Below are 24,993 nucleotides of genomic sequence, written 5' to 3'. Positions count from 1 at the left end.
TTGCACAAAAAAAGGTCTGACTGGGTACTTTGCACAGGCTATACGTTATAAACTTGTCATCTGTTTGAGCTACAATTCAAGTCTGTAGCACTTCTTCACAACAGACTACATGAGGTCAAATGTATTTGACCGTGAATAAACCAGATCAACTAGGCTACTTCACATTTATTTAACAGTTTATCGCGCAAGCATTTAATAGACTGTCATCCGCGATAACGCATGTAGGCTGTCTTTATGTGTCAATATAAAAAAACGGCTATTCTGTACTGCACCACACTTTCATGATTATTTCTTGAGGTTTATTCTGCTGAGAGATGAGCCAATACTGGAAAGGAAAAAGTTACCCTTGAATACTAAAATGTAAAAAAAAAAAAGTTATCCTTGAATACTTTTTGCACCATAGCCTACTTATTGTAGCTATATAAAATAAATATACTCGGATATTGTGCAAATCCATGAAGATTTTCTGGTTTATGTAGATTTCTCTCTCTTTGTATGATTCGAAGCAGCATTGAAACGCGACAAGGCGATTTGAACGTGTAAAATGTTTTATTTAGATGTTTTACTGTGCAACAGTCACAATACAATAGATGTCAATAGTCTACAATCGACCAATAAGACAATGAACACTGAAGACATCAAAATATTGTCCAGAATGAGAAGTTGGGGGTATAACAGTGCTGTTTGTCTTCTGACAAATTCGTTTATGTAATAGCTTGCAAGCAGTCTGAGATATATATGCTATGTGCATGCTATACAGGACTGGAGCATGACCTCGAGACCAAACTGATGAACCTGAACCAGCACAGAGGAGCAAATCACTTGAATTTCCAAGAACTTTGAATAATACAAATTATTACGCCGACTGCAATTTAACGTTGCATTTCTTCATCCCTTTTAACACGCTGTCCTAATATAGTATTTTGTCCTTCAATTTTAAACTATATATATGTGTGCCTTTTTTTTGATACATTATCAAAGGCCAGAATATACCAGGAACGTTTACTACCCCAGAAAAGGCCAACTAAAATCAAAAGTAAATGCTTTTTTATCATGATTTTAAAGAACATTATAATACACATGTAAAATACAAGCAACAGATAACGTAACTCGTTTAGGAAAACTGTAGAGCGAAAGTAAAAACATATAAAAAGGTAGGTATAATTCAGTCATTTCTGCATTCTGAAAATGCCTCAACCGTGGCTCTGCGCTCCACTTTGCAATCAAATGGGCCTCTAACGTTCTCACGCAAACTTAGATATTCCAGCAATGTGTTGAATGAAGTGCGTCATTTTCACTACGTTAAAGTTACATGTAGAATATAATGATAATAATGCAGAAAGAAATGGATCTACATGACACTACGTTGGCATGGAATTGGCTGGATTATATCTGGCGTTGGCTTCATCGTGTAGTCCCTCATCATCCTGACGATGTGGAAGATCCGTTAAGCGCTGTCTTTCGCACTTTGTTGCCAAAGCTGAACTGACGATTTGGGCTCGTCATCGTCGTGCCGTTAATAGGACTGGAGATATGGGTGAAATGAGGTTGTGAAGGCTGAACCAGTGTGCTTGGACTCGGTAGTGGTGAGGAGGTGGATGGAACTCCAGCGGGACTGCTAGCTTTATCGCTGGCTGAGTCACTTTCAGAGCGGTTTGTATTGTTCACGCCATCTTGTGGATGGGAAATCTTCATTTTTTTACAGCTGGGCCGCACGCGGTACTTCAGAGGCAGCGGTCCATTCTATTTAATATGCGAAAATAACAGAAGGCACCTTGTTATTGAACGGTGGATGCTGAGCAACTAAAATCCTAGTTCCACAAATTAACCAAATAAAGATAAATAAATTACCTGCTTGAATAAAACACTTACCTTGAGATTTAAGACCAAGTGTGTAAAGTAAAGAGTCAGCAGTCAGATTTGACAGTCAAAAAAACATTTGAGAACTTACTCTTCTCCAAGTGTAGATGTAGGCAATGTCCATTAATGTGTAGTAATCCTTCAAAGGCTCATCCTCATACATAACTTCAATCTATTAGTACAAAGAACAATAATATTAAAAACCTTACCCTAACCAAACAAAGCACCAATCAATCAATATCACACCATAATGGATTATGCGGATCAGCAGATAAATAACAGCACCCTCCTCCTATAAAAGTATTATTTGATGAAACACTGAACTACCAAACTTCGACTGAAACGAAGGGATTTTAAAAAGGTCAGAAATGGAAACTAAATCTGCAATATATCACATTACCTGAAAAGTAGGAGGTATATCCATTTTGCTTCTCAGAAATTTCCTCAAATGCATCACAGTCATGGCAGCAGGGCACTGTAAGTATCTTTTATTATGAACCTATGTGGTTAATAATAAAATAAATTATACACAAATACATTTTGCCGATAAGCTTTACTATTGGTGTAATTTGTATCACCATCATAACAAGAGGAAAAAAAGGCTCTCAGCAACAGCATGCACTTCTTAATTACCTCTTCTTTTTGCTTCTCATCTGTACTGCCTTGCTGTTGGGCCCTGAACAATAAATAGTATAATTGGTGTAATTGAAACACTAAATGATAACTTTTCAGGATTCAAATAAAAATACCTTTATCATTAAGGTTACACTAAAGAATGGCCACTTCAAATATATGTATTTATTTACACATTTTTAAGACAGACAGATAAACTGACAAAAAAAAAAATCACTTGTACAAACATAGGCAATCACGTACCTTTGATCAAAAAACTCAATTGACAGACTGATAATTTCATCATCTGTGATGATTCGCTTGTCTTCATCAGCAACTTCTCCTCGATCCTCATTTGATCCATTTGCAACTTTGAAAAAATAAATAAATAAATCAAATGATGAATCACAGCTTAAAATTAGAATAAAACGGTTACATAAGAGCCTGTTCAAACAGTTACCCTAACTTATTTACTTGAGTACATTCATCTACCTACCATCAACAGACGGGTGTTCAGCATAAAAATCTCTCCTACGTTTCATTTCATCTGCACCGAAAAATAAATTTCCAGATCAAAGCATGTGTAAATAATTACAAATAATAAATCCAATCTTTTACAGTGACTGACTTACTTTTGAAAAGACCAGGAACCAACTTGTATACAATGTCCTGTAGAGTTTTGTCAGCCCTGTGGAGGGGGGGGGTAGGGGTAGTCAAACCTTTTTTTTTAATCTAATCACTTCAAACAATGCTGCTGCAACCAACTCAAATTGATGTTATTTCCTAATTCTTATATTAAAAGGCATGAACAGAAAACACAATATACAGCATTTGAGATAGGAACAAACAAGATGTCTTGATTTTTAGATGATCGTTACTATAAATAACTCTTTGGAAAGATGGAACAGACAGTGATTTTAAAGGTTACCGAATATTGAGAAGTGGCTTCGTTTTGTGGACCTGCACATCACATATGGGACAGTATTTACTGGTTTCCAGGTACCGGACAATGCACATTTTACAAACTGAGGATCAGAGAAATGTGGATCAGACACATTGTCTGGATGTGTTGCACATATTCAAATAAAACTACAGAAAATAGAGCAGCACATCTCATACTCACATGAGTGCAAGCATTCTATGATTGTTGTTGCATCTATGAAATATCCACCACACAAGACACACATCAAATGGGGATTGAGCTCCGTGATCTTGATCCTTGTTGTACGATGCATCGTCATGGGATGGAAACGACCCTACAGGTGCATCAAAATATGATGACAATTTATCAAAATACGTTTTGCAACTACAAACAACGGCCATAGTGAAAATAATCATGAGGATTTAAGTTAGTTTTTATGGGATGTTGCGTGAACTGGCGCAATTTTTCAGTCATCTCTTACACACGGGGCTTCTGTGCTGTGAAACGGCACGACGGCGATGTACAAAAACGATCGTTATATCGCAGCAAAGCCAGTTAACAGACACAACACGACAAAGCAGACGTAACACTGCACAACTTATCGGTCCTGAGGACAGTCTACATAGCCTAAATGAACTATGTGACGAACACTTCTGACGGTTTCTATAGCAACTAAAGCAGCGTAACATGGCAACGTACCAAGCAGCTGTAATTGAACGTTCCGCGTAGAATAGCGTGAACGCGCAAATTTCGAGTTAAGACAAAAATCTCGCCCATTCTATGTTAAAGCGTTCGTTTAAAATTACAGAGGATCTTAAAACCTCGCATAAAGATCTGAAATAAAAGAATGAACAGCAATGTTATTGATGATGCTGATCTCCGCTTTGCTTTGGCAGTCTCTCCCTCCTGGCTCACTGTTGTCGCAGTCGTTCATTGCCCATGAACGCACCTTGCATTTAACTGATAGGCTACCCATTTGACATCATGACTATCGTCATACGTTGCTATGTATGAGGTTAATTTCCGTTTGTCACAAATCCTGTTTTTGAAGCACCTTATTACGTCGGGGCATTCACTGAGAGCCGGACAAGTGTTATGAAGCACTGAAGGAGCTCACAACAATGTGAAAACGATCAGAGTAGGCTACGTGTAGACTTCTGAAACTGGATGACGCATACCAAAAGAAGGTTATGCAGTTTTTTTTAATGCGTTTTGATGATTATGCAACTTGTTGTGAGATAATCATGCATTAAATGGTGATGTCGTATGGCAATTGGAAATAAAGCCATACACAAAACGATTTTAAGAACACGCCAGAAAACCAAGCATCCGACACTGATTCTGATTTCTTCACGTGAGTGGAAAACAAACATAATATGATGAATATATAGCCTTTAATATAACTTTCTAACCACCATACAGATGAAAAATAGGATAGGCTAAGTCAGCCTGCGCCCTTACTTTTTAAATAAGGCGTTCATGATTAAACATTTATTTAGTAAAACATCCGCCAAATAGAACTGACAGTGCTGTTTGTTCTCACCACTGCAAAAAGCCTTTCGGTTGGTTATGAAAACAAAACCACAAACTTTTTTAACTCTGACTAGACAAGCATTTTGGTGATGGTAGTGCTGTAGATTATAGGTTATAATAAATAACATTTAAAAGGAGGAAATTACCCTTATAGATGAATTGTGCCACGTGAGAAAGGGCGAGTTTACAAAGCACTGTCTGGTCTATTTCGATTAATACAGATTACGTTACCATAACGAAAATCCACCTGATTAAGCAGATGACAGAAGACTCGAAATGTTGACAGACCGTGTTAAAGCCATCAGTATTAAAAATAACACGTCACTTTATATTTAGCTCTGACATTCACAACCACAGGGAGTCAGAGACATTCTATTTTAAACAAAATTATTCACCAAAGTCTCAGGTAGGCTATACACATTGCGGTTTCTAAATTAAGACATATGCGCAAATGAAAAACCTTATTATTTGTAAAAATAGGCTAATAAGGGATTCTAAAACAAGACGCCGACCAAGTTTAATACTAAATCATATTTTCTTCTTGACATGACAAACCACAGGGAAGGCTTAGCTTACATTACCGTAGATATATATAAATTCGCGATTAGGCTTATTTTTTTTAGCTTATTATTTTTATCTGAATGGTAAAGTAGGCTACAGTAGGCTACTTCGACAAATGTGTTTGTCAAAGTCTAACGAACTGATATAAGAACCATTCAAAGCTCGTGTGAGCCAGACTGTCTAGAGAAGAATTCTTCAGGTCAGTCGGACAAATGAAAGAAGCCACTAAAAACCATATTCAATACGTTAAATAAGTACCTGAGATCATGAATACGTGTTGTTTTGTCAACCACACATCATCGGTGTCGTGAATGTTTGCTGTCAACAGCTGAAACCTTTGTCCTGTCCGACAACAGGACACGTTTAGGTTACACTGTAGATTTAAGTTAAGAAAACGCACAAATAGGTACAATTCAACAAAACAACGAGTTTACCCGGTCGTAAACATCATACAGATTCCATATCTATAAAATCGAATAACTGCTCAATGGGACAATAAACAAAAAATCCTTTAGAAATCCGCCTCACATGAACAGCCGACCCGTTTCTATCCGATTTCGCGTGAACATCAGGATTCATTACAAACTAAACCGTTTCATACAGCCAGAAACCCCAAGTAAACATAATGATGCCAATAACTGAATATCATACAACAAATCAGGAATCCTTCTCACAGACAGGATAAGATATTACTAGATAAAATAACTCCAATCTATAAGCACGCGGAGAGACGGAGCCAGTGCTGCGTACGCGAGCCTGTCAGTTCCCGCATCCACTTTAACACACGTCTCCATTTTACTCTCACAAAAACACAGATGCATTTAGAGCACAGTTTGTGAAACTAGACATTTGTAAGGGAAGATATCTAACAACACATACCTTACTGAGCTGGACCGAAGAGTCGAGCCTGGAGGTGGTTAGACAATGAAAGTTAGGAGTCGATCAGTAGAAAATGAATACGAGCCAAGCGGCCATCTTGAAAAGGGCTGCAGACGCTGTCAATTGCAATAAGAGAACAGCGGAGCAGGGCGCATTTCAATAATAAAAAATGGAAATGGTCCGGTTGTCGATGTGTGTGCTTTGCTCAGTTGAATGTAGCCCTCCCGCCAATAAAACGGCCAGGCTGATGTGCGTTTTCTCTAGGCTGGCGCCTTCAGTCTTCTCTTCGAAAACCGCTGCGCTGATGGTTCAGTGGAAACTGACACCGTCCCCAAAATGGCTTGTAGTTCGACCGCCCCGTGCACCACGTGATCTCATTCCTTAAGGGTGGCCTGGGAATATGTGTCGGTGTATTCAGCGCGGATCGCGTTCAGCAAATGACAAAGAAATGTGTTTCAAAGTCTGTTTGACCGCGGCCCAGCTCGTAAGGGTTACACAACTGGACAGGTTCTTATAGGTCAGTTTTGAACCGTTTGCAACGTTTCTCTGCAAAAATCTCCCTCAACAGCTTTAAAGAATGTAACTCATAACTGAGACATTATCAACCTACCATAATACCAGTCACATCTATTCAGACAATAGGTTAAATTAAACTAAATAGCGCGAAGGCGTTCAGTAAGCAGTTCATAGATTAGCCAATCACATGTTCAGACATAGTAGGCTATTTGCTACCATAAAGTCTGCTTTAAATTAATTCATGGTGGTGAATGTAACGCAGAGGGCAGTACAATAAGAAGTCTGCGCACGTTCCACTTATGGCCGGGAGTTCCCTAAAGAAAATAAGTGCTATTTTGCTACTACAAATATGACTCAATAGTTTCACAGAGGAACATAACCATTCCGCATATTCTCATGGACTTCAACGAATTATATAAAAGCCTGTCCTGGCCCTGATCATAAAGAATTTCTTCTTTCTATAGCATATATAGCTACAGAATAGTATATATATATATATATATATATATATATATATATATATATATATATATATATATATATACTATTCTGTAGCTTCTTTTCATAAATGTTACAATAAAAAAATCACTTTGATATACGTAAACCTATCTCATGTCTGCTGTCTTTGTTGATAAACGCATACATATATATATATATATATATATATATATATATATATATATATATATATATATATATATATATATATATATATATATATATATATATATATATATATATATATATATATATATATATGCAAGAAGAATCCTTTTTATTTTTTTCGTTTTTTTTTTTTTTTTTGATGTGGCACTGCGTCATGAAGGAAAAAAGCCACGTTTGACGCGTTCATCTTCGATATTCGAAATGTATTTATCCAGGAATCAAGACTGGGTTGCCCTCTCGAGACTTTGTGCTGCGTCCTTCATTTTTCCAATCAAATCCTTACACAGTTGAAACATTCCAGATTATCCACCAGTAAACACGTGTACATGTTAATTCCCACCTTTAGTATTTCACAAAGTCAAGGGAAACATAAAATTACAATTATACTGCAACACTGTTAATGTAATATAGTCGTATATGCAGTTTATGTGGTTGTCAAGCACACAAAAAAAATTCTTTCTTTTAAAGATGGTCAGTTGGTTTTCATTGTACCCCTCACAAGCTTTAAGTTTTACGCAAACAAGTTAATAACATTATGGATTAACACCCTCAAATGAGAAAACAGCTCTTTTATTTTATTTATTTTTTTAATAGGTTTTTTATTATTATTATTGCATTTAAAAGTCAATCAGTCAACCTTGATCATAAAATGAAAATACATCGATTTCGTCATCATTTTATTTTTACGCAGTGACATCCTTCTGGTTTCAAGTCTGTTAAAACTTGTGGGTCGATTAAAAAAGTAAGCTACTGGGATATGTGATGTGACCATGATTGAGCGCATGAGAATTTTATGACTATCTTTCGGACAATTCACCTTTGTGTCACCCCTACGACAAACACAAGCATCTGTGTAATGACTAAGATAATAAAATTGCTAAGCAGCCTTTTTTTCCAGAGGCAGAAAGCCAAAGCTGACATTTCAGTTTCAGCTATCTTAAAATAAAATTAATGGGTTATGTCAATTAATGGGCAGTACCCTAATAATAAAAACAATAGTTAACGGTATAATTATTTATTTTAATTGCGTCTGTATGTAGCCTATATGTTTCTTTTGACAGGACTTCTTGTAAAATGAAGATGGCCTACAAAATGTAACTGTAGGAAGATAAAATAACCTCTATATGGAGGCTCTGCTGCTTATTAAATAACAATACTCAAACAATAAAACCGTGTAAGGCCTAGATTACCCAGGCTTTTTTTTTTTTAAAGAAAAATCTTAATCAACGAAGTAGCCTAAACCATGTCATGTTAAATTCTCCTTAATAATTACTTGAGGATAATGCAAACTAATGATAATGCAACTTTGTCGTTTTCAGTAAATACCTGAAGTTGCTCCATGGTGCAACTTAAAATTAATTTCAGAAGAAGCACCAGCCATCTACAGAAGTAACCAACATTTATTCAAAGTGAAGAAAACAACAACAGTTACTGGACATACATTAGTCTAGGCCTTTGTATCTACAATTAAATTCCTCGGTGTTTAAGGAAATCAGGTAGGACGGCTGATTGACTTTATGTACATGACTAATCTGCCGAGAAAACAACGGTTATGAGATAATGAAGTATTAGAAACACTAACTAATTAACAGGCTAGAAACAACGTACCTTTATACAACACTTAAGACGCCATTCAAGCATCAGTTATATGGGGAGGACATGTATCAATGCTAAGGACCATAAAAGATTATAGTAAAAAATAAAATAAAAATAAATAAATAAATAATATATAAACAGCCTATCGCTGCAGACATAATTAAAGTTACACACATTTAGATTTTACACTCTGCAAACAGGAAAAAGTCACTACTGAATTGGTTGTGGTAAACAAATTATAGTAGGCTAAAATTCCATCAAATAAACAGGCTATACAGACGTATTTCACAAAATATATATACAATTTCTCACCTTGATGACAAAGATTTCACATTTTCTTTTGCTTTTCTAAAAGAAAATAAATATTTAATATAGCCCATGCAACTGTAATTTTATTCAGAGGAAACGGAACAGTGGCATACAAAACATTGACCAACCTGGAATAAAATATAAAATGTGTCGACTCTCTCATACAAGAACCTGACTTCCTCAAGACACGAGCTAAAACAGCACACGATATTTTTAGAATAAAAAAGTAAAATAAAGTGCTTAACAGTTTTATATGATTTTAAAAAGACCATTGATCATGTTACTCAATTGTTGATTTATCTGGATTCTGCTTAACTCCTTAAATGAAGGTCGTTGCCGCCGTATGGCAGTGTTTCAAGGTATAGTCTGATCAATGTGCTTCAATTCTGGGTGACCTGCAAAAGATGAAAAATTGCTCTCAATACAAGCTTTTGTAGGTGGGTGAGAGAGACAGAGTCAGAGAGAGAGAGAGAGAGCTTACAAGAGACAGCGTTGTTTTGATCTGACCAAATTAATCTAACAGTGCTTTGACAATACAAACATACAATTATGTGCCATGCCAATTAAGCGCAGGCCTAAATACAAAAGGAGAAAAAAAAAAGATAAGCGAAAAAATAAGAGACAAAACATTAGCGGATTACTAGAGCAGATGAGTAAATACTGTTGATGAAAGACATGCAGGCTACCACATGAAAGGGTCTGACCATAACCAAGTAAATATTAACGAAACCTTATAACATTTCAGTTCTTAAAAAAGAATGCAGTGGTTATCACACCATAGCTAATTCAGCTAAGCGGAGGGTTCTTTTTGTATACTACACTGTTAACGCAGTATGCAAGCCACAGGCAAGAATGGCGAGCACAGTCTGTCAGCCTTTGCATAGCTTTGTGGTTACGTGACATAGAAGATGTGAAGCCTTTGAAAATAGCATCAGCAACGGACACAGCGCAGCGCGACTTCCTTCTTGTCTGCAAAGCACCGGAAGCAATGCAGCACCAAGAAAAAAAAAACCCTCAACCATTTTACCTAGAACGCTTTTGCCTCGAGGGGAGACCAGACTGTCGAATGCGACCTCCTTGAATACCGTAAATGATTTCAGGTAGAACAAAGTTGGATCGGCAAGGGTTTGAAGCCCTTTCATCACTGATTCTGAAAACTCTGAAAACGCGGCGCATCCGTGTTTAAATTCCACATTATATTAGAAAGGTTCTTGAGCTCTTAAATGCCTTAGCGCAGTTTCCTTACTGCTTTCTGATTCATAGAATTAAGTCGCCTCATAATATGTTAAGACACTTGTCTTGACATGCTCAATTCTCACGATCTCTGGCAGCTGCCCAAGTCTCATTTGGAAGATAAACCTGAAGTTCCTCTTAAATACCTTTTTATTTGACTACAAATGATATATATAATTACAAATTGTTTTACAAAATATAGAAAAATCTACCTTTAACCATATAGCTAGTTTCCGAAAGCAATGATGGAAGAACTGAAATTTTGCAAAGCGAAAAACTTCTTAAACTTTTTCAATCGCATTGTTTTAGCTGTCCCTCTCTTTACCATTTATATCCTTTAAAAAGAGAAAAGTTATTTTTGTCACATGTGTTGTTCAGATTAGTGGTTTATACGTTCTTTAAAACACAAGAAACTAAAAACTCAAATTTCTCGTGCGACATCCGGTTGTTATTCTATTTTGGCTCTAAAGGGAACCTATAATTCAGTGGTTCCCAACCTTTTTCAACTCGCGGCCCACACAACCAAACACATATGTTTGCGCGGCCCACTGCAACAAAAAAAAATTAATAAAAAAATGTTAATGAATTGTTAATGAACCCCGCTATTATTGGGTTAATAACTTAGTACTCAAAACCTATATGGTTAACAGTCTTTATTGAATGACCTGGCAATGAACAGAAAATAACTTGGGCTGGCACTACACTTGGCACAACTGCTGTTGTTTTGTAGCATATGCAGCAAAAATATTTAAGATAAATTGGCGGTTTATTCTTAAACCAATCAACGAGCTCGAATAGTGGAAGCATAGTTAGTTTAATATTTAATATTTAAACAATTCCATATATTTTTTTCTAATTTAATTACACATATGAAATGAGGTAATTTCATTGTTTTATTGTTTAGTTTTATTTCATTCTTTCATAGCCATATTTATGTATATTTTAATCTGTGTTGTATTCTTTAATAATTGCACTTTCCATGGAGCGGACCTGACTCACATTTCACTGCTGGTTATATGCTATATAACTGTGTATGTGATGAATAAAAATCTTGAATAGTAATTGGTGGCCTACCTGCAATACCATCGCGGACCACAGGTTGAAAACCACTGCTATAATTTGTGTAGTGGTTAATTAAAAAATCAGCTTTAAAATATTAATTAATATAAATGTTGCACTAAATTAGTATTCCTAATATAAGAATACCCTTAGATTTTTAGATATAATAGACAAGTGCTAACTATTTTACTGTGTATATAAATACGATTATTTTGTCTCTATGTTCGAGATTTCCGAAGCGTTCCAATTAAAAAAAAAAAAAAGTAAAAAAAGACAAGGTTAGACAAAAGTTTGCAGATGATCCTCTCTCCATAATGTGGAGAGAATATCAGATAAGTAGTTGTTTAATGATTATGTTTAATCTTTAAAAAAAGAAAATACTGAATGAAGGATGACGTCCTTATTTGAATGTTTGTTCTCTGACATTTATTTGTTTATTTTATTTGTATTTATTTCGTTAATTATTTTATTAATGTACATTAAATATTGCTTTATGTACCCCTTAATGAGATATATATATAATTTATTATATAAATATTATTTATTTGTAATAATTATATATCAAAATATTTATTATATACAAAAAATATTATTTAATTCACAATTTATAGTTTAATAATATTACACTTTTAATGTATTGTTATTGATATATGTCTGGTCAACCATTTTCTTAAACTGATCATGCGATATCAATACATTAGCTATGCAATAAATGTTAATATTACGTTTTATATATATATATATATATATATATATATATATATATATATATATAAATTAATATTTTTTAACATCGGACCATGCATGTACTCGGATAAAAACATTTTAAATAATCGGGAAACCTTTGCAACTTTATGATATTTGATAAAAGCCTTAGAAAAAGGAAAAAATAAAGATTTTATAATACGTAGAAGAGTAGTAGGTGCAGACTATTTGCGTTATCACCCCGAGGTCAAATGGCTTAAGTTATAGAATATGCATAATGGCCCATATTAACCAGTTTGTTTTAGTTAAAGAAGCAACCCAAATGTAGAAGAAAAATAAAACATCATCTGTCTATCGACCGTGTGATTTCCGAGGAAGTTGCTCACAGTCACTTCACGACAAACGCTTCCAGTCACTTCTCATAGAAGAATACAACAGGAAAAGTACCAGTAAATTGTTTCTAAAATAATTTTAATATGCAATTCAGCTAACTGAAGATTATATATATATATTTCGAACCCTCAAACAGAACAGCGGCCATTTTGGATAAAGCCCAGACCAGAGATTGTGCAACAAAATGGATGTGACGTGCACTTATTAAATGTTTCATAAAAATAAAATCAGATACCAAACAACCAGCTGTTATCTAGGTTCTTTAGCAGCAAATGTTTAGGAGAAAGTTCATGCTAATTGGGGAAAACTATGTTTAAATTAACCATTTGCGCCACTGGTGCTTTTTATAAGGGGGAGGAGATATTTAATAGCCTTGCTATTAGCCTATGGACTGTTTTAAAAATAACAATTGTATTGATTTTCACAGCATACAGCAAAAGCTCTAGTGTCAATAGAATAGCCTATAGCAAATTATTAAACATATAGCAATGCTTTAAAATTACTATAATGTAGGCCTAACTGTAATATACTCTATAAAGTTGAGAGAAAATTGGTAGTGAACAAGGTAAGTGTAAAAATGTTCAAACGAAAGATCAAATATCTTAGTCCAAGCAATTTTATTTCGCTTGGTACTGCAGGGTTTCTTTGAAATGAAAATACATTGTTGATTGAGGTTACATATTTATGTATTGCTCCTTTTTATTTGAGAAATTTCGTAAATGAAAATTAAAGTCTTAAACCACAAATTGAAGTCAACAAATATTTCGTTTAATATAAAAATCGTTAAATCCCTGAATGAAATCCCTGAATTAAAGAGAAAAGCAATAATATTCAACAATATATACGAGATCCTATATAAATAAACAAAAATATGCTAAACAAAAAATGTAAAAGCCATTTTTGCATTTTTTATTTAATTGATTGCTTGATAAGCAAATAAATAAATGATTGATTTATTTTGCTTTTCAAACATGCTTTTCGCGTGACACGTATTTTATAATAAAGGAATCATGTGTTAGGCCACGTATTCACAGTCCAGATTAGTTTTTAAACGTTTTTCTTTCCTTTTTGAACTTTATCTAAAACTTATATAAATCAAAACCTAGAAAACAGAGTGTTACAACTGCTGGGTTTCTGATAAAATACAATTTAACTAATCTTGAAGTGACTTGATTTTGGGTTTCTCTTATTAAGAGAATCTTAGCATTCGGGGAAGACAATATTTAGCCTATAGAATATATGTTAATTGTTTAAGATAATGATAAATAAGAAAAGAGATAATAGTTATAAGATAGGCTAAATAAAAAAAATGAGTCCAGGAAGAAGATGAAAATACATATCAGAAACACTTTTCAGTGAGATATAAGAATACTAAAAAAGTTTAAAGGAAGTTTTACAGTTTGTCAATGTTGTACAATAAATGAATGAACATTTATTAAATTAATGAATTCTGTAATAATAAAACAAACTGCACAACATTTGTTTTGTATGATTTTTATTTTATTTTTACTTTTCAGTTATGTCAGAATATCTGTCAGGACATGTCTCGTGAAAAAAGCGTCAATCAACTTCAGCAGCATAAAACGACAGCTCTGTCGATCTTTGGTGTAAAGACAGAGAGTTGGCTGCATTGTGAGCTGGAATCGTTCGTTACGTCTCCTTTAAGACACGAGAGGGAAGTTTAGTTATTGGTTTCATGGAAATTATGTCAGTTCATAAGCGATCACTAAACATGAGCATCATGTTATATTAAATAGCTACAAGGATGAAATGAGGACACGTCTTGTTCTTCACAATGTTCTCTGAATCGTCAATGTACCTCGCTAACTCCAATTGTTTTGGAAATAAAAGTATAGGCTAAAAACTGAAAATGCATATGAGGAAACGTTAATTGTTGCCTCTGTCGGTTTATACATATTTTCATTTCCTCGTGTAATTTTTTTCGAGATAAGAACTTTGCTTTCATTTGCAAACCACGGGCTTATTTAAATAAGTGTCATGTGATCCTGTCGTCGAAAACATAATTTCCACGATTTAAGAAGCTAGATTTTGTGAAGACCACTGTGAATCTGTGAAGACAGACGAACACATCCGAAATTACGTTTAGGCTTAACTTAACTCACAATAATCCTGTTTGCTTTGGCAGAGCGTTTAACTCCGGCTCGTGAGGGCTATTTGTTCACTCACCACTTCCAAAGACTGAACGTATAATAAAATACACGTTTGCTCTCCTCCCACTGGTACTAGGCTATAATGACTTTGCCCCCTCCATTTTACAAGACGCTGTGTTGCTTCATCCTGTGAATTGTGGCAGTTTATTAGTGAGGTTTGGGAATTCCTATGGCTCTTCGTGCCAACCCCTTGCTCCTTCAGTGTGGGCACAGTGCCAAAAGTTAGTGCCGCGAGCCCTTCCCCTCCAGTCAACAGTTCTCGAGCATGTTGCTTTCTATCTCCGTATTAAAACGGTTGGGTAACAATGGGCCGAATGCACAACTTATAATACACATTATACACTACTCAATTAGGCTAGCTGTCAGTTTTAACCTTAAGGAGGGGTGGCCTCGTGATTTGTCTTGACGTTTTTAAAATAACTTTCCCTTCTTTCCCTTCATTTTAACCTCATCCTATGTAAGGGATTAAAATTATGTTTCTTCGTTGCATCACGAACACCACGTTCCAAAAAATCATTAAGTTCCCTTTTTCGCGCGGATATCACACGTAGGCCGCAGACCCGCGCGCAGACTAACATACTCGTGATAGTATAAGCGCGGGAGCAGCAGTGGCCGCTTGATGGCAGTGCTGGGATATAAGTGTGGGCGTTGAGTCAGAAAAGACGTCGTGTTTTTGACCGTATGGCCATATACTAAGCCAGTGATGAGGGACAATGACCAAACGGCTGGACAGTCGAGAACTGAAATATGGTTGGAATTCACAACCAGCAAAGAATGGTGTTGCACAATCTAAACTTCAGACAGTCCGGCTTGCTACTGTATTGTTACATTTTTTGACACCAGTGCCGTTTATTACCGACATATTTGCTTAGTCGCCTACGCTGCCTCAATAATTTATTTAGAATGCTACTTTGTATTATGTCGGTTGAATAATTGATTTGGTAGGCTATGCAAACCAAATGTAAAGACTTAAGACGATGTTCATAATAAAAGTTAATTAATTAAGCATTATTAAATTGACTACATTAATGAATTTGAATTTACTCATATAGCTAACCCAAATTTGAAGTAGCCTATAGGCCTAGCCTTTTTCATATTGCTTTAAAAATGTAATTTTCGTGTTTTCTTCGACCTAATATGCCAATGTAAATATAACAATAATAAGTTTGAAAATTGCACATATTTTCAAAGTCACGCGACCCACACGCACTCCAAATGCTGCTTTGCCGTCTGATTTTATTAGCTTGTCGTGCAATGTCGCCGCTGCGATTTTCCTGCGACCGTAAGTGGGAAAAGCAGCCGCTCAAACACACCGTATTCCCCGCTGTTCCTCAGTATAATACGAGACAGAAAAATCGGCATCTCTCTTTTTCACACATTTGGAATTATTCCTGCTCTTCTCTAATTCCACATCCAGGAACTGGCATTTTAAATTATACAGTGTTATTCCCTCAAGTGATGTTACTCTGACGTAAACATTTAGACCGCTGAAACTCGGTATTCAGAGGAGCTGATACAAACGAGAGAAACTTTGCCTGGTCAGATGTTATTGTGGGTTTTCTTTGTCTTTCACCCTCTCTTTGCAGCACTTATCTCACGCGCACACACACACACACACACACACATCAATCAGTGGGTTTTATCATGTTCACAACAAGTCAAATTAAACAAAACTGACAAAGTTTCCTTCTCTATTGAAGCTCTGAGATTTCTGTGCAATTTCCATCTTGACTGCTAATGCGGCACAAATGAAAGCATTTTACAATCAGGCTCACGCGGACCACGAGCTCTCAAATTCCCAGTGCAGGAGGTCCGAGCAGCTCTGCGGTGAGTGAGGGATCGGCTTTCATATGCGCGCTTTAACGCAAAACGTTCTCTTTGTTCCCCTCCTCCTGCTCAAAACAAATATCTGTGCACGAGCGTCTCTTCTAAAAATGTTAGATTTTAGATTTTGTAGGTTTTGTTAGATTTAATTTTGTTGTCAATTTGTAACAGATTTGTTTAACATGAAAACATGTTAAACAAATCTGTTACAAATTGACAACAAAATTACAACTGAATTACACCACAAAGATGAATCAAAGTCAATATCTATGTGATTTCTCTCTACAATTATGTCAATCCCCATCTTACAACACCCATTACCAAAGAGAAAGTGGAGTTGCTGCCCTCCTTTCTTTTCTCTCTGTAGGCCTCTCCAATGCTAAGCCAGGGGACCAGGGTGCTCTGCTTGACAGGCCATGCTTTGTGTTTCTATCGGTCTTTAGCAGTACTCTGCTGCAAACAGACGGATGGCCCACTGCATGCATGCCCCTGACCTGACAAACTCCTGTTAAACAAAACAAGAATGAGCAAGCTACCCATAACACATAATGCTGCATGTTTGGTTTATCTTTAATTCTTTTATTTTGTTTTAGCCAAAATAGCTTAAAAAGCATTCTTTTCAAGCTCTATGTTATTAAATTCTTTTTGAATTGTTGATTCTTTTGAAAATGTCAAAAATGTAGTTATTGCCAGACCACAACTAGACTTGACTCTTAAAATTTGAATATAGTTCTAACATAACTTTAACATACAAGAAAATGCTAAATATCACCTATAAAACACTGTATGGATGTTGTGATTTTAATATCAACCTTTAAAAAGTACTAGAAAATTACAAATGAATAAAATGGATAATTAGATAATGTATAGGCAAATATCAAGGAATGATTTTTCTCATATATACAACTAATGGTACAAATACAGGTCAGGAGTGCTGCATTGTCTAGCCCAGAAACAAGCATTAGCACTTTGAGTTCCATCAGCCATTGGACTTTTTATTGATTGATTGATAAGATTTTTTTCATCAGTAATAGCCCCTTGTGATTTAAAAAAAAAAAATCTTTCACTTTCACTTAAGTGGCTAAATGGGACTACAGTTAAACATCATCACCCTGAAACTAATCTTCTCACTAGTTTGCATCTACAGCCTCATTGTGTTTAAAATCCCACTCTTGCAAGACTGAAAGGCAATCAAGGTGATCCTAACTTCTAGTATGGCCTTCAAAAATACATAATCACGGCAGCACTCTATTTAAAAAAAAGATATGTAGCAAATGTTTGAGCATGCACTACACAATTTTGTGTAATGGTGCAGCAGTGGTTCCCCTCCTCCTCCACTGGACTAATCCTCTCCCGTGCCCTCTGTGGGTCACCTGCACCGCCTCAGATGTTCAGAGCTTCTGTCTGTGTGCTTGAACCTACAGTAGTCCACACAATCCACAAGGTGTCACTTGTATGTCCATGAGCCATACCACACAAATTCAAGCACCGGGTGGGTGTGAGACAGAGGAAAGTGGATGTCATGTTTAAGTGAGAGAGCTCTGAAATGGTCATTATGCCTTATGCTTCACAGCTTCCACTGGGGATAGAGGAAATCAAACATTCACAAACACACATATGAGGCAAATTATGTTCTCTAACCCACACATGAATATTTGCTGGGAAGCATTCCATGTTTTGCAGATATGAGCTGATTTTTCGTATTTTGTCATTGTCACATGAGTTTATTGTCAGCGGTCTCCACAAAGGATTGATCTACAGCTTAAATCTCTCAGATGTTGGTATTCAACATTTATGTATGTTTATGAATATCTATGTGCAAAAGCTCTTAGTGTCAGTTTGTGCATGTGTTTTTGGCTAATCATATTCAGTTGCCAGGTTTTTATTTAAATTTTTTGTCATGGAGCTGTCACACAATCAGGGATGTCTGTTTTTTTTATTTCGGTGCAGTTTATGTGTGAAGTCCAGGAGATCTCTGAAACCTGCTTCCTCTGTGACAAAAGCTGCCCTTTTTATTTCTCCGGTAGTCAAATCCAACATCCCCTCTGACTCAATATCCTTTGCACTTCAGGTATTGATCCTCTACCCTGCACGTGTGCATGCATTTCCCTGCCATCCCTTGCTTTTAAGCCATCTCTCTCTGTCTGTCTGTCAGAGAGCGAGGTGTGATGAAATCTCTCTGTCCCCGTGGCAACAGGCAGCACATGGATTGAGGCCAGTGCTAGCAGATGCCTGATCTATGATAATGTCCATTGATAGGAAAATCAATGTGGGATTGATTATAGTGTTCAGAGAGTTATGGTAGTGGAAGTAAAAGAAAGAATGGAAGTAAAGAAAAACAACAAAAAACTGGTGGTGAATGAGTTATCAGGAATATAGTTGGAAGTGAATCTGGTTTTAAAACACTAGAGAAAGAAAAAGAGAGAAACTAACCAGGAATGAGAGAGACTTTACACTCTTTCTGGCACAGTAAATTCGGACCTGGCGACAACGTGTGCAGAAACCCTATGGATTGAGATGGAGAGAGGCTTTAAATGGAATTTGAAAGGAGGAAAGGTCGAATAAGGAAAAAAAAAATCAATTTCCTCTGAGACTGAATGGCCTAATGATAATCTGGTGAAGTTTACATTTTTCTCCTAATTGCCTGTTCCCTGAGCATGCAGTTCTGTTCATACGCTACTGGGTCAACAGACCATTTCAATTAATTGGTGGAATATATTCTGTAATGCAGTTCAATCTTATTAGAGAAATTGGTTTTGAAGGAAAAACGCTTGTAGAAATCAGTATTTACTACAAACTTTATAAAGGATCGCTCTAATACGTAATTTTTCAGAATTATTATTTCTAATGTCTTTATATTTGCACATTCACTATATAAAGTTTCTTTGTCAGTGTGACTGGACACACAGAAGTTGCTGTGGAGACTAGCAGGATTGCGTGGCATCTTGATCACTATGGCGACGCATGGATAGTCTCCCCGCCGCACACTCGCTCCCTCCCCAATTCTGTAGTGAAAATGGATACCATAGCAACGGCACACACTGTTTACAATATGTACTCTCACTTCGTCTCTGACTGTTGATGGCTTCAATATGCATGTACATTTTTTACAAGCATGAAAGAAATATAGAGATTCTCTGAAGTGAGGAAAGGGTCTATGTCCTGCACTGGCAATTAAAATGAACAAGTATGATAATTAGAACAACACAGGTACAATAAAATATTCTTGTCCATGTTTTATGAAACCAGTGAGTTTATTTTGAGATGCAGAGAGTCATTATTCTAAATACTAAAGTGTTCACTTAATTGTTGATATATTCCACCAAATCAAGTATTTTGCCAGTTTTTAATTAATTATATTATTTATTTGTTTATTGCTGTATATTTTTGCTACTGACTATTTTACAGAGACAGTCAATACATTTGCTTACGGGAAAAAAAAATAGTAGGATGCTGGCAGCTGCCTGGACCTCACACTGGGTACACTGTAGCGAAATGGATCCCTTAAATCTATTAAATTATGACACCACCGTGCCAGGCTTGGAACCACTCTCTGCTTTAAAAAATCCTTATTAGCTGTAGTTCAAAAATTATAACTAACATGGCTTGAACATAAAATTGATAGAATAATGATGGTAATCATATAAGGCCCATGCAGGGTCTGAAGAGTTGGCTTCATAGCCAAAGCTTCTCATGCTCTGCTCAGTCTGATGGTTAATCTAGCACTATGTCCATCGAAGGGTTCTGCCCTGGCGGGAAAGCAGGGAGGGAGGTGGAGAGGGAAAAAGAGAGGGACAGATATAGAGAGAAGGGTGTGCATCTACAGAGGTTTCAGGAGCGGAGGGGGGAAGGTTAATTTGCACGTATTAAAGAGGGCAGAATTTCTCATTAAAAAGAGATTGAAGTTGATATATGCCGGTGTGTGTCTGACACACTGTACATTCTGATTGTGATAAGTCCTTGACAAAACAAAGAGGGGTCCTCCCTCTGCAGGGACCACAAAGGCAGCCATAGTCCACAGTGCACTAACTCCTCATTCCAAATGTCCCGTTAGGTGCTTTTAGTTTGGAGAAAATGATCAAACAATTTTAAAGGCAATTAGAGAAATTAAAGGAGGGTTCTGAACGAGATCGACAGCAGTTGTGGTATAATGTTAATAACTGCAAAAGGTAATTTCCATTTATCTCTCCTTTTCCTAAACAAAAGCAAGAATCAGTTACAGTTAAGCACTTACAATGGAACTGAATGGGTTAATCCAAATGTTAAAATACAGTAGAGCCACACAATGATAGCATGTGTTTTGCATGAAAGTTATCGCTTTTCAACCTTTTTTGTTTAAAGTTCCATCCAATTTTACAACTTAGTTACCATAACAATGTAACAATCATAACCATAAAGCAACTGTAAAATTAATGATTTAATACTTATTTAAAGTGCTTTTATAAAATTTAATCATGATTTTGTTGACTTGATTGCGCAGATACTATTTAAACTGAACTGAGCTGGATTATGACATCACTGAATTCAATGATGAACTGCCTTTAACTGAAAAATGAGTGTTGACTATTGTCATTTTGCATTTTTCACACACTATTTTCCTAATTATTACTGTACAGTTGCTTCTGTGTTGTTAAAAGCGCTATATAAATAAAGGTGACTTGACGGAAGGTGTCTATAAGCTTCGCATTTCTGCTTTTAAATTTTTATTGAATTGTTTTTATGACTTTAAAGAGATTTGAACCTTCTATCCAGTGGTTTAGGTATTCATGTATTCATATTAATTTCTTATGATTATTTACAGATTTAATTAACATTATGTATAAAAAAGACGGGGGAAAGCAGTTTTTAGGTGTGCACATAATTTAATTTTAGAAAACGTTTGAATTATTTAAGAAACCTGAGTAGTATCATTTATTTTGTTTGAAATGCAGAGCTTTGGAAATTATCCAATCAAAACAGCCATTTTCAAAGGACCCATTCATTACCACTCTCCAAGATGACTGTCATTGTAAAGCAGTTATTTCAAATTAACCTCAGTGCTAATCCATGTAAAAATTGTTCCACCATGACTGTAACTAGGCAATCGCAATAGTTTCTTAACAGACGCACTGAACCTTGTTCATTAAAGTAAATTGAGGAAGTCGTAGCCAAGTGGTTAGAGAGTTTGACTCTTAATCCTAGGGTTGTGGGTTCGAGTCTCAGGGTGTTCACTGCTGTGTGTGTGCACTTTTGATGGGTTAAATGCAGAGCATGAATTCTGAGTATGGGTCACCATACTTGGCTGAATGTCATGTCACTTAATGGTCATTTTCTATTACAAGTTATGCAATCAAATCCTAGATGAGCCTTTCTCATATTGTGGGGAAAGGCTATTCCAGCCTTGGCCTCATTGTTTCTGAGCTGAAAGCAGCAGTTCATTCTCTCGATCCCTCTCCCCGGCCTGACGCAGCTTGATGCTGCAGCTTGATGCAGACAAAGCACAGAAAACACCACTAATTGTGGGTGTTGTGTAGCTGCCAGTGTTAGTTCGGCCCCTCTCCCTAAACCTTAAACACATTCACTCTCCCAGCAAACCTAAAAGCATCCAAACCATTCACATCCTCTATGACATACATCACATTCACATTTTGTTATCTTTTGTCTCGGACTTGATTTGGTCCCTGTCTCTCATGTGTCCAACACCAGTATTACAAACTTTGATATCATGCACAAAACGAGTAACAATAAAACATGGCAAGCCAGGGAAGACATACAGAATGTCTTAGTCAGCTAATCCTTCAAAAAAAGTGTCCTCCACTCTGCAAAATACTGGCCAACAAATGTCTAAGAACTAAAAGACAAACACACTCCTTTTTTATCATATGATTGAGAAAAGATGTGGACTCTGGAGGCTTCATGGTTTAGATTATGATTTGAGTGCATATTTTCATATTTATTTATGTCGTACTTTTATGAAAGAAAAATGGATTTCCTTGCTTCCTCGATGTGCTGTTATTTGCCGGTGAGTTTGTGGGAGGTCTCTGCACTCATTGGCATTCGATGACCTCATCCTTTTTACATGTCAGCCTTAGGTTGACCATGTTTTAAACGGAAAATGCTGTGGAATTTACACGGGTTTTCAATAACAGAGTATGTGTCTTACAAGATACATTTTCTTATATCTGACTAAAAAATATTTTTTCGACACTTTAAAGTTATGTTGCAAATATGTGGTACCAACTGATCCAAACTCTAAAAGGCAGGATAGAAAAGATAGATATTTTTTACTTGAAACAGATTCCTCTGTTGTCACGTCTAATAATGTAACATTAGAAAGTTCTGGGTTTATAGTAGTTGAACTGTTTGTTAATGCAACCATCTGTGGTCTATTTATGCTTTTCGTAAAACGCCAGTGAAGTGTACATCCTCAAAATACATAGCATTGTTTTAAAAGCATTGTAGGCTGTGGTACATACAGAGGACTGACTTGTCTCTTTGGGAGTTAAAGGACTGAATAATTAATGAAGTCTCCTGAGATGTGCAGTGGCCCACAGCAGCCACTGTCCATGACATGCATGTTCACTGCACAAAAGAGTCTGCTTACTCACACACACACACACACACACACACCGCTCCCTCAAGAGAGTGGCTTCACCTTATAATAGTGACAGCTGATTTTAACTCAGATTTCCATAATTAACAAGCTTGCAGCATGTGCGCCTATCACTGCATGTCTCTCCTGATCACAAATGAATAGCTTTTCTTGTATCAAAAAAATTATATGCAATTGACTCCTTCTCTGGGACATTATGGGGAATAAGATTTAAAGTAGCCTGCACCACACCCCCTTCTGACTATTTTATTAATTATGATGGGGGCTGCTCAGATAATGAACTGATATCTATTTTAACCTGATAAATACATGACGTTTCACCACTACAGTCTGTCACATTCATTAAGTTAAATGATAATTTATCTGTGCTAAAGCGGTTGGCTGTGTTTAAAATTATTTTTCTTGTTTTATTTGGTTTTTCTATAAGGCCTACATATATTACACACTTTATTTAAATAAAATTAGAATACAACAAAACAAGAATATTTTGTATTCATCACCTCCTTTGTCTATTTGATTTGTTTGTTTGACAAGCAAACCTACTTTCATTTTAATGTTAGGCCTATTGTTATTACATTTACTATAAAAACGGTCAACTGTGGTTCGCGACGTTACTGTAAAATAATAGTGTAACAATGTTACAAACATTGTAGCGAGGCATTTTTGTTGACTGCGTGTTCCAACTGTAGGCCTGACGTCGTTAAATCGTGTTGTCGATATTGCAGCTTATTAAAATCTGCATACAATGTGGATATATCTCATGTGCAAAATGGAAAACCACATCAAGTCTCAAAATGGGCCTTTCCAGTAACTGTTACCTAATAACAACACGAATACAAAGACCCAACACAAATCACCATCAACAACACACTAAATAAGGAAAACAAATGCAACCTTCAACTTCCCCATAAATGTTAATGGCCCAATTCAAACATAGCACGTATTTACACATTTTTACAGTAAAAGCACACGTCTGTTAAAATAGCATTTATTCATTTTACGATAAATGAACATGTTTTACTGTAAAAAAAATTGCATGCCTTTTCCGTTAAAATTTCTTACAATTCTACAGTTTTCTTAAGAGCTTTAATGTTTAGCAAAAATAACACGATCATTTCTACTACAGCCTATATTTATTTGTCTTTTGTAATAGCCTACTTACATAACAAAATGCACGTGTATTTATTATTTTTTAATAAGACCTTACCGATTAATTTAATATTTAATATCCATTATTGTCTACATTTATGGATAATTATCAGTGTATGAGCGTGCGCTTGGAGTGTCTAGCGCGCTCGCGCGGCGGCGGCGGTCAGAGGCGGGAGGGAAAACCAGCACACACCGCTGAGAGGCCTGCTGTTACCGAGCTCGACCGCAGGAGCACACAGAGAGAGTGTGTGTGCCGCGACGCGAGCGTGCAGACCCCTACAGAATGAAAATCGGGAGAAATAGGCGAAATGTTACTGGAAACGTTTGCGTTTATATAGGCTATACGCGTTATTGATGGATATGATGGAAATTTTATGTGCAGCCTCCACAAAATGAAAAAGAAGTAGCTATGT

At 36.1% G+C, this 24,993-nt stretch overlaps 1 protein-coding gene and 1 pseudogene across 2 annotated transcripts; both read right to left on the bottom strand.

The window, feature by feature from the left end:
• Positions 1-530: 530 nt before the first annotated feature.
• LOC132123865 (polycomb complex protein BMI-1-A) lies at positions 531-6,576 on the bottom strand. Of its 2 annotated transcripts, none has more exons than XM_059534560.1 (10): positions 6,368-6,576; positions 3,596-3,728; positions 3,401-3,497; positions 3,105-3,160; positions 2,969-3,019; positions 2,737-2,842; positions 2,494-2,536; positions 2,261-2,359; positions 1,952-2,032; positions 531-1,743 (listed from the first exon to the last, which is right to left on the bottom strand). In XM_059534560.1, exons 2-10 carry the CDS (start codon positions 3,711-3,713, stop codon positions 1,423-1,425), a joined length of 972 nt encoding a protein of 323 aa, XP_059390543.1. In that variant the 5' UTR covers positions 3,714-3,728; positions 6,368-6,576; the 3' UTR covers positions 531-1,422. The 2 variants fall into 2 exon arrangements, with proteins under 2 accessions (XP_059390543.1, XP_059390544.1); XM_059534561.1 differs by lacking the exon at positions 6,368-6,576 and adding an exon at positions 5,747-5,766.
• Positions 6,577-7,678: 1,102 nt separating this feature from the next.
• Positions 7,679-10,909, bottom strand: LOC132123912 (COMM domain-containing protein 3-like; annotated as a pseudogene).
• Positions 10,910-24,993: the final 14,084 nt, after the last annotated feature.

Source organism: Carassius carassius, chromosome 42 (assembly GCF_963082965.1).
Source record: "Carassius carassius chromosome 42, fCarCar2.1, whole genome shotgun sequence".
In the NCBI taxonomy this organism is placed as follows: Eukaryota; Metazoa; Chordata; class Actinopteri; order Cypriniformes; family Cyprinidae; genus Carassius; species Carassius carassius.
This window is presented reverse-complemented; position numbering and strand designations above follow the sequence as displayed.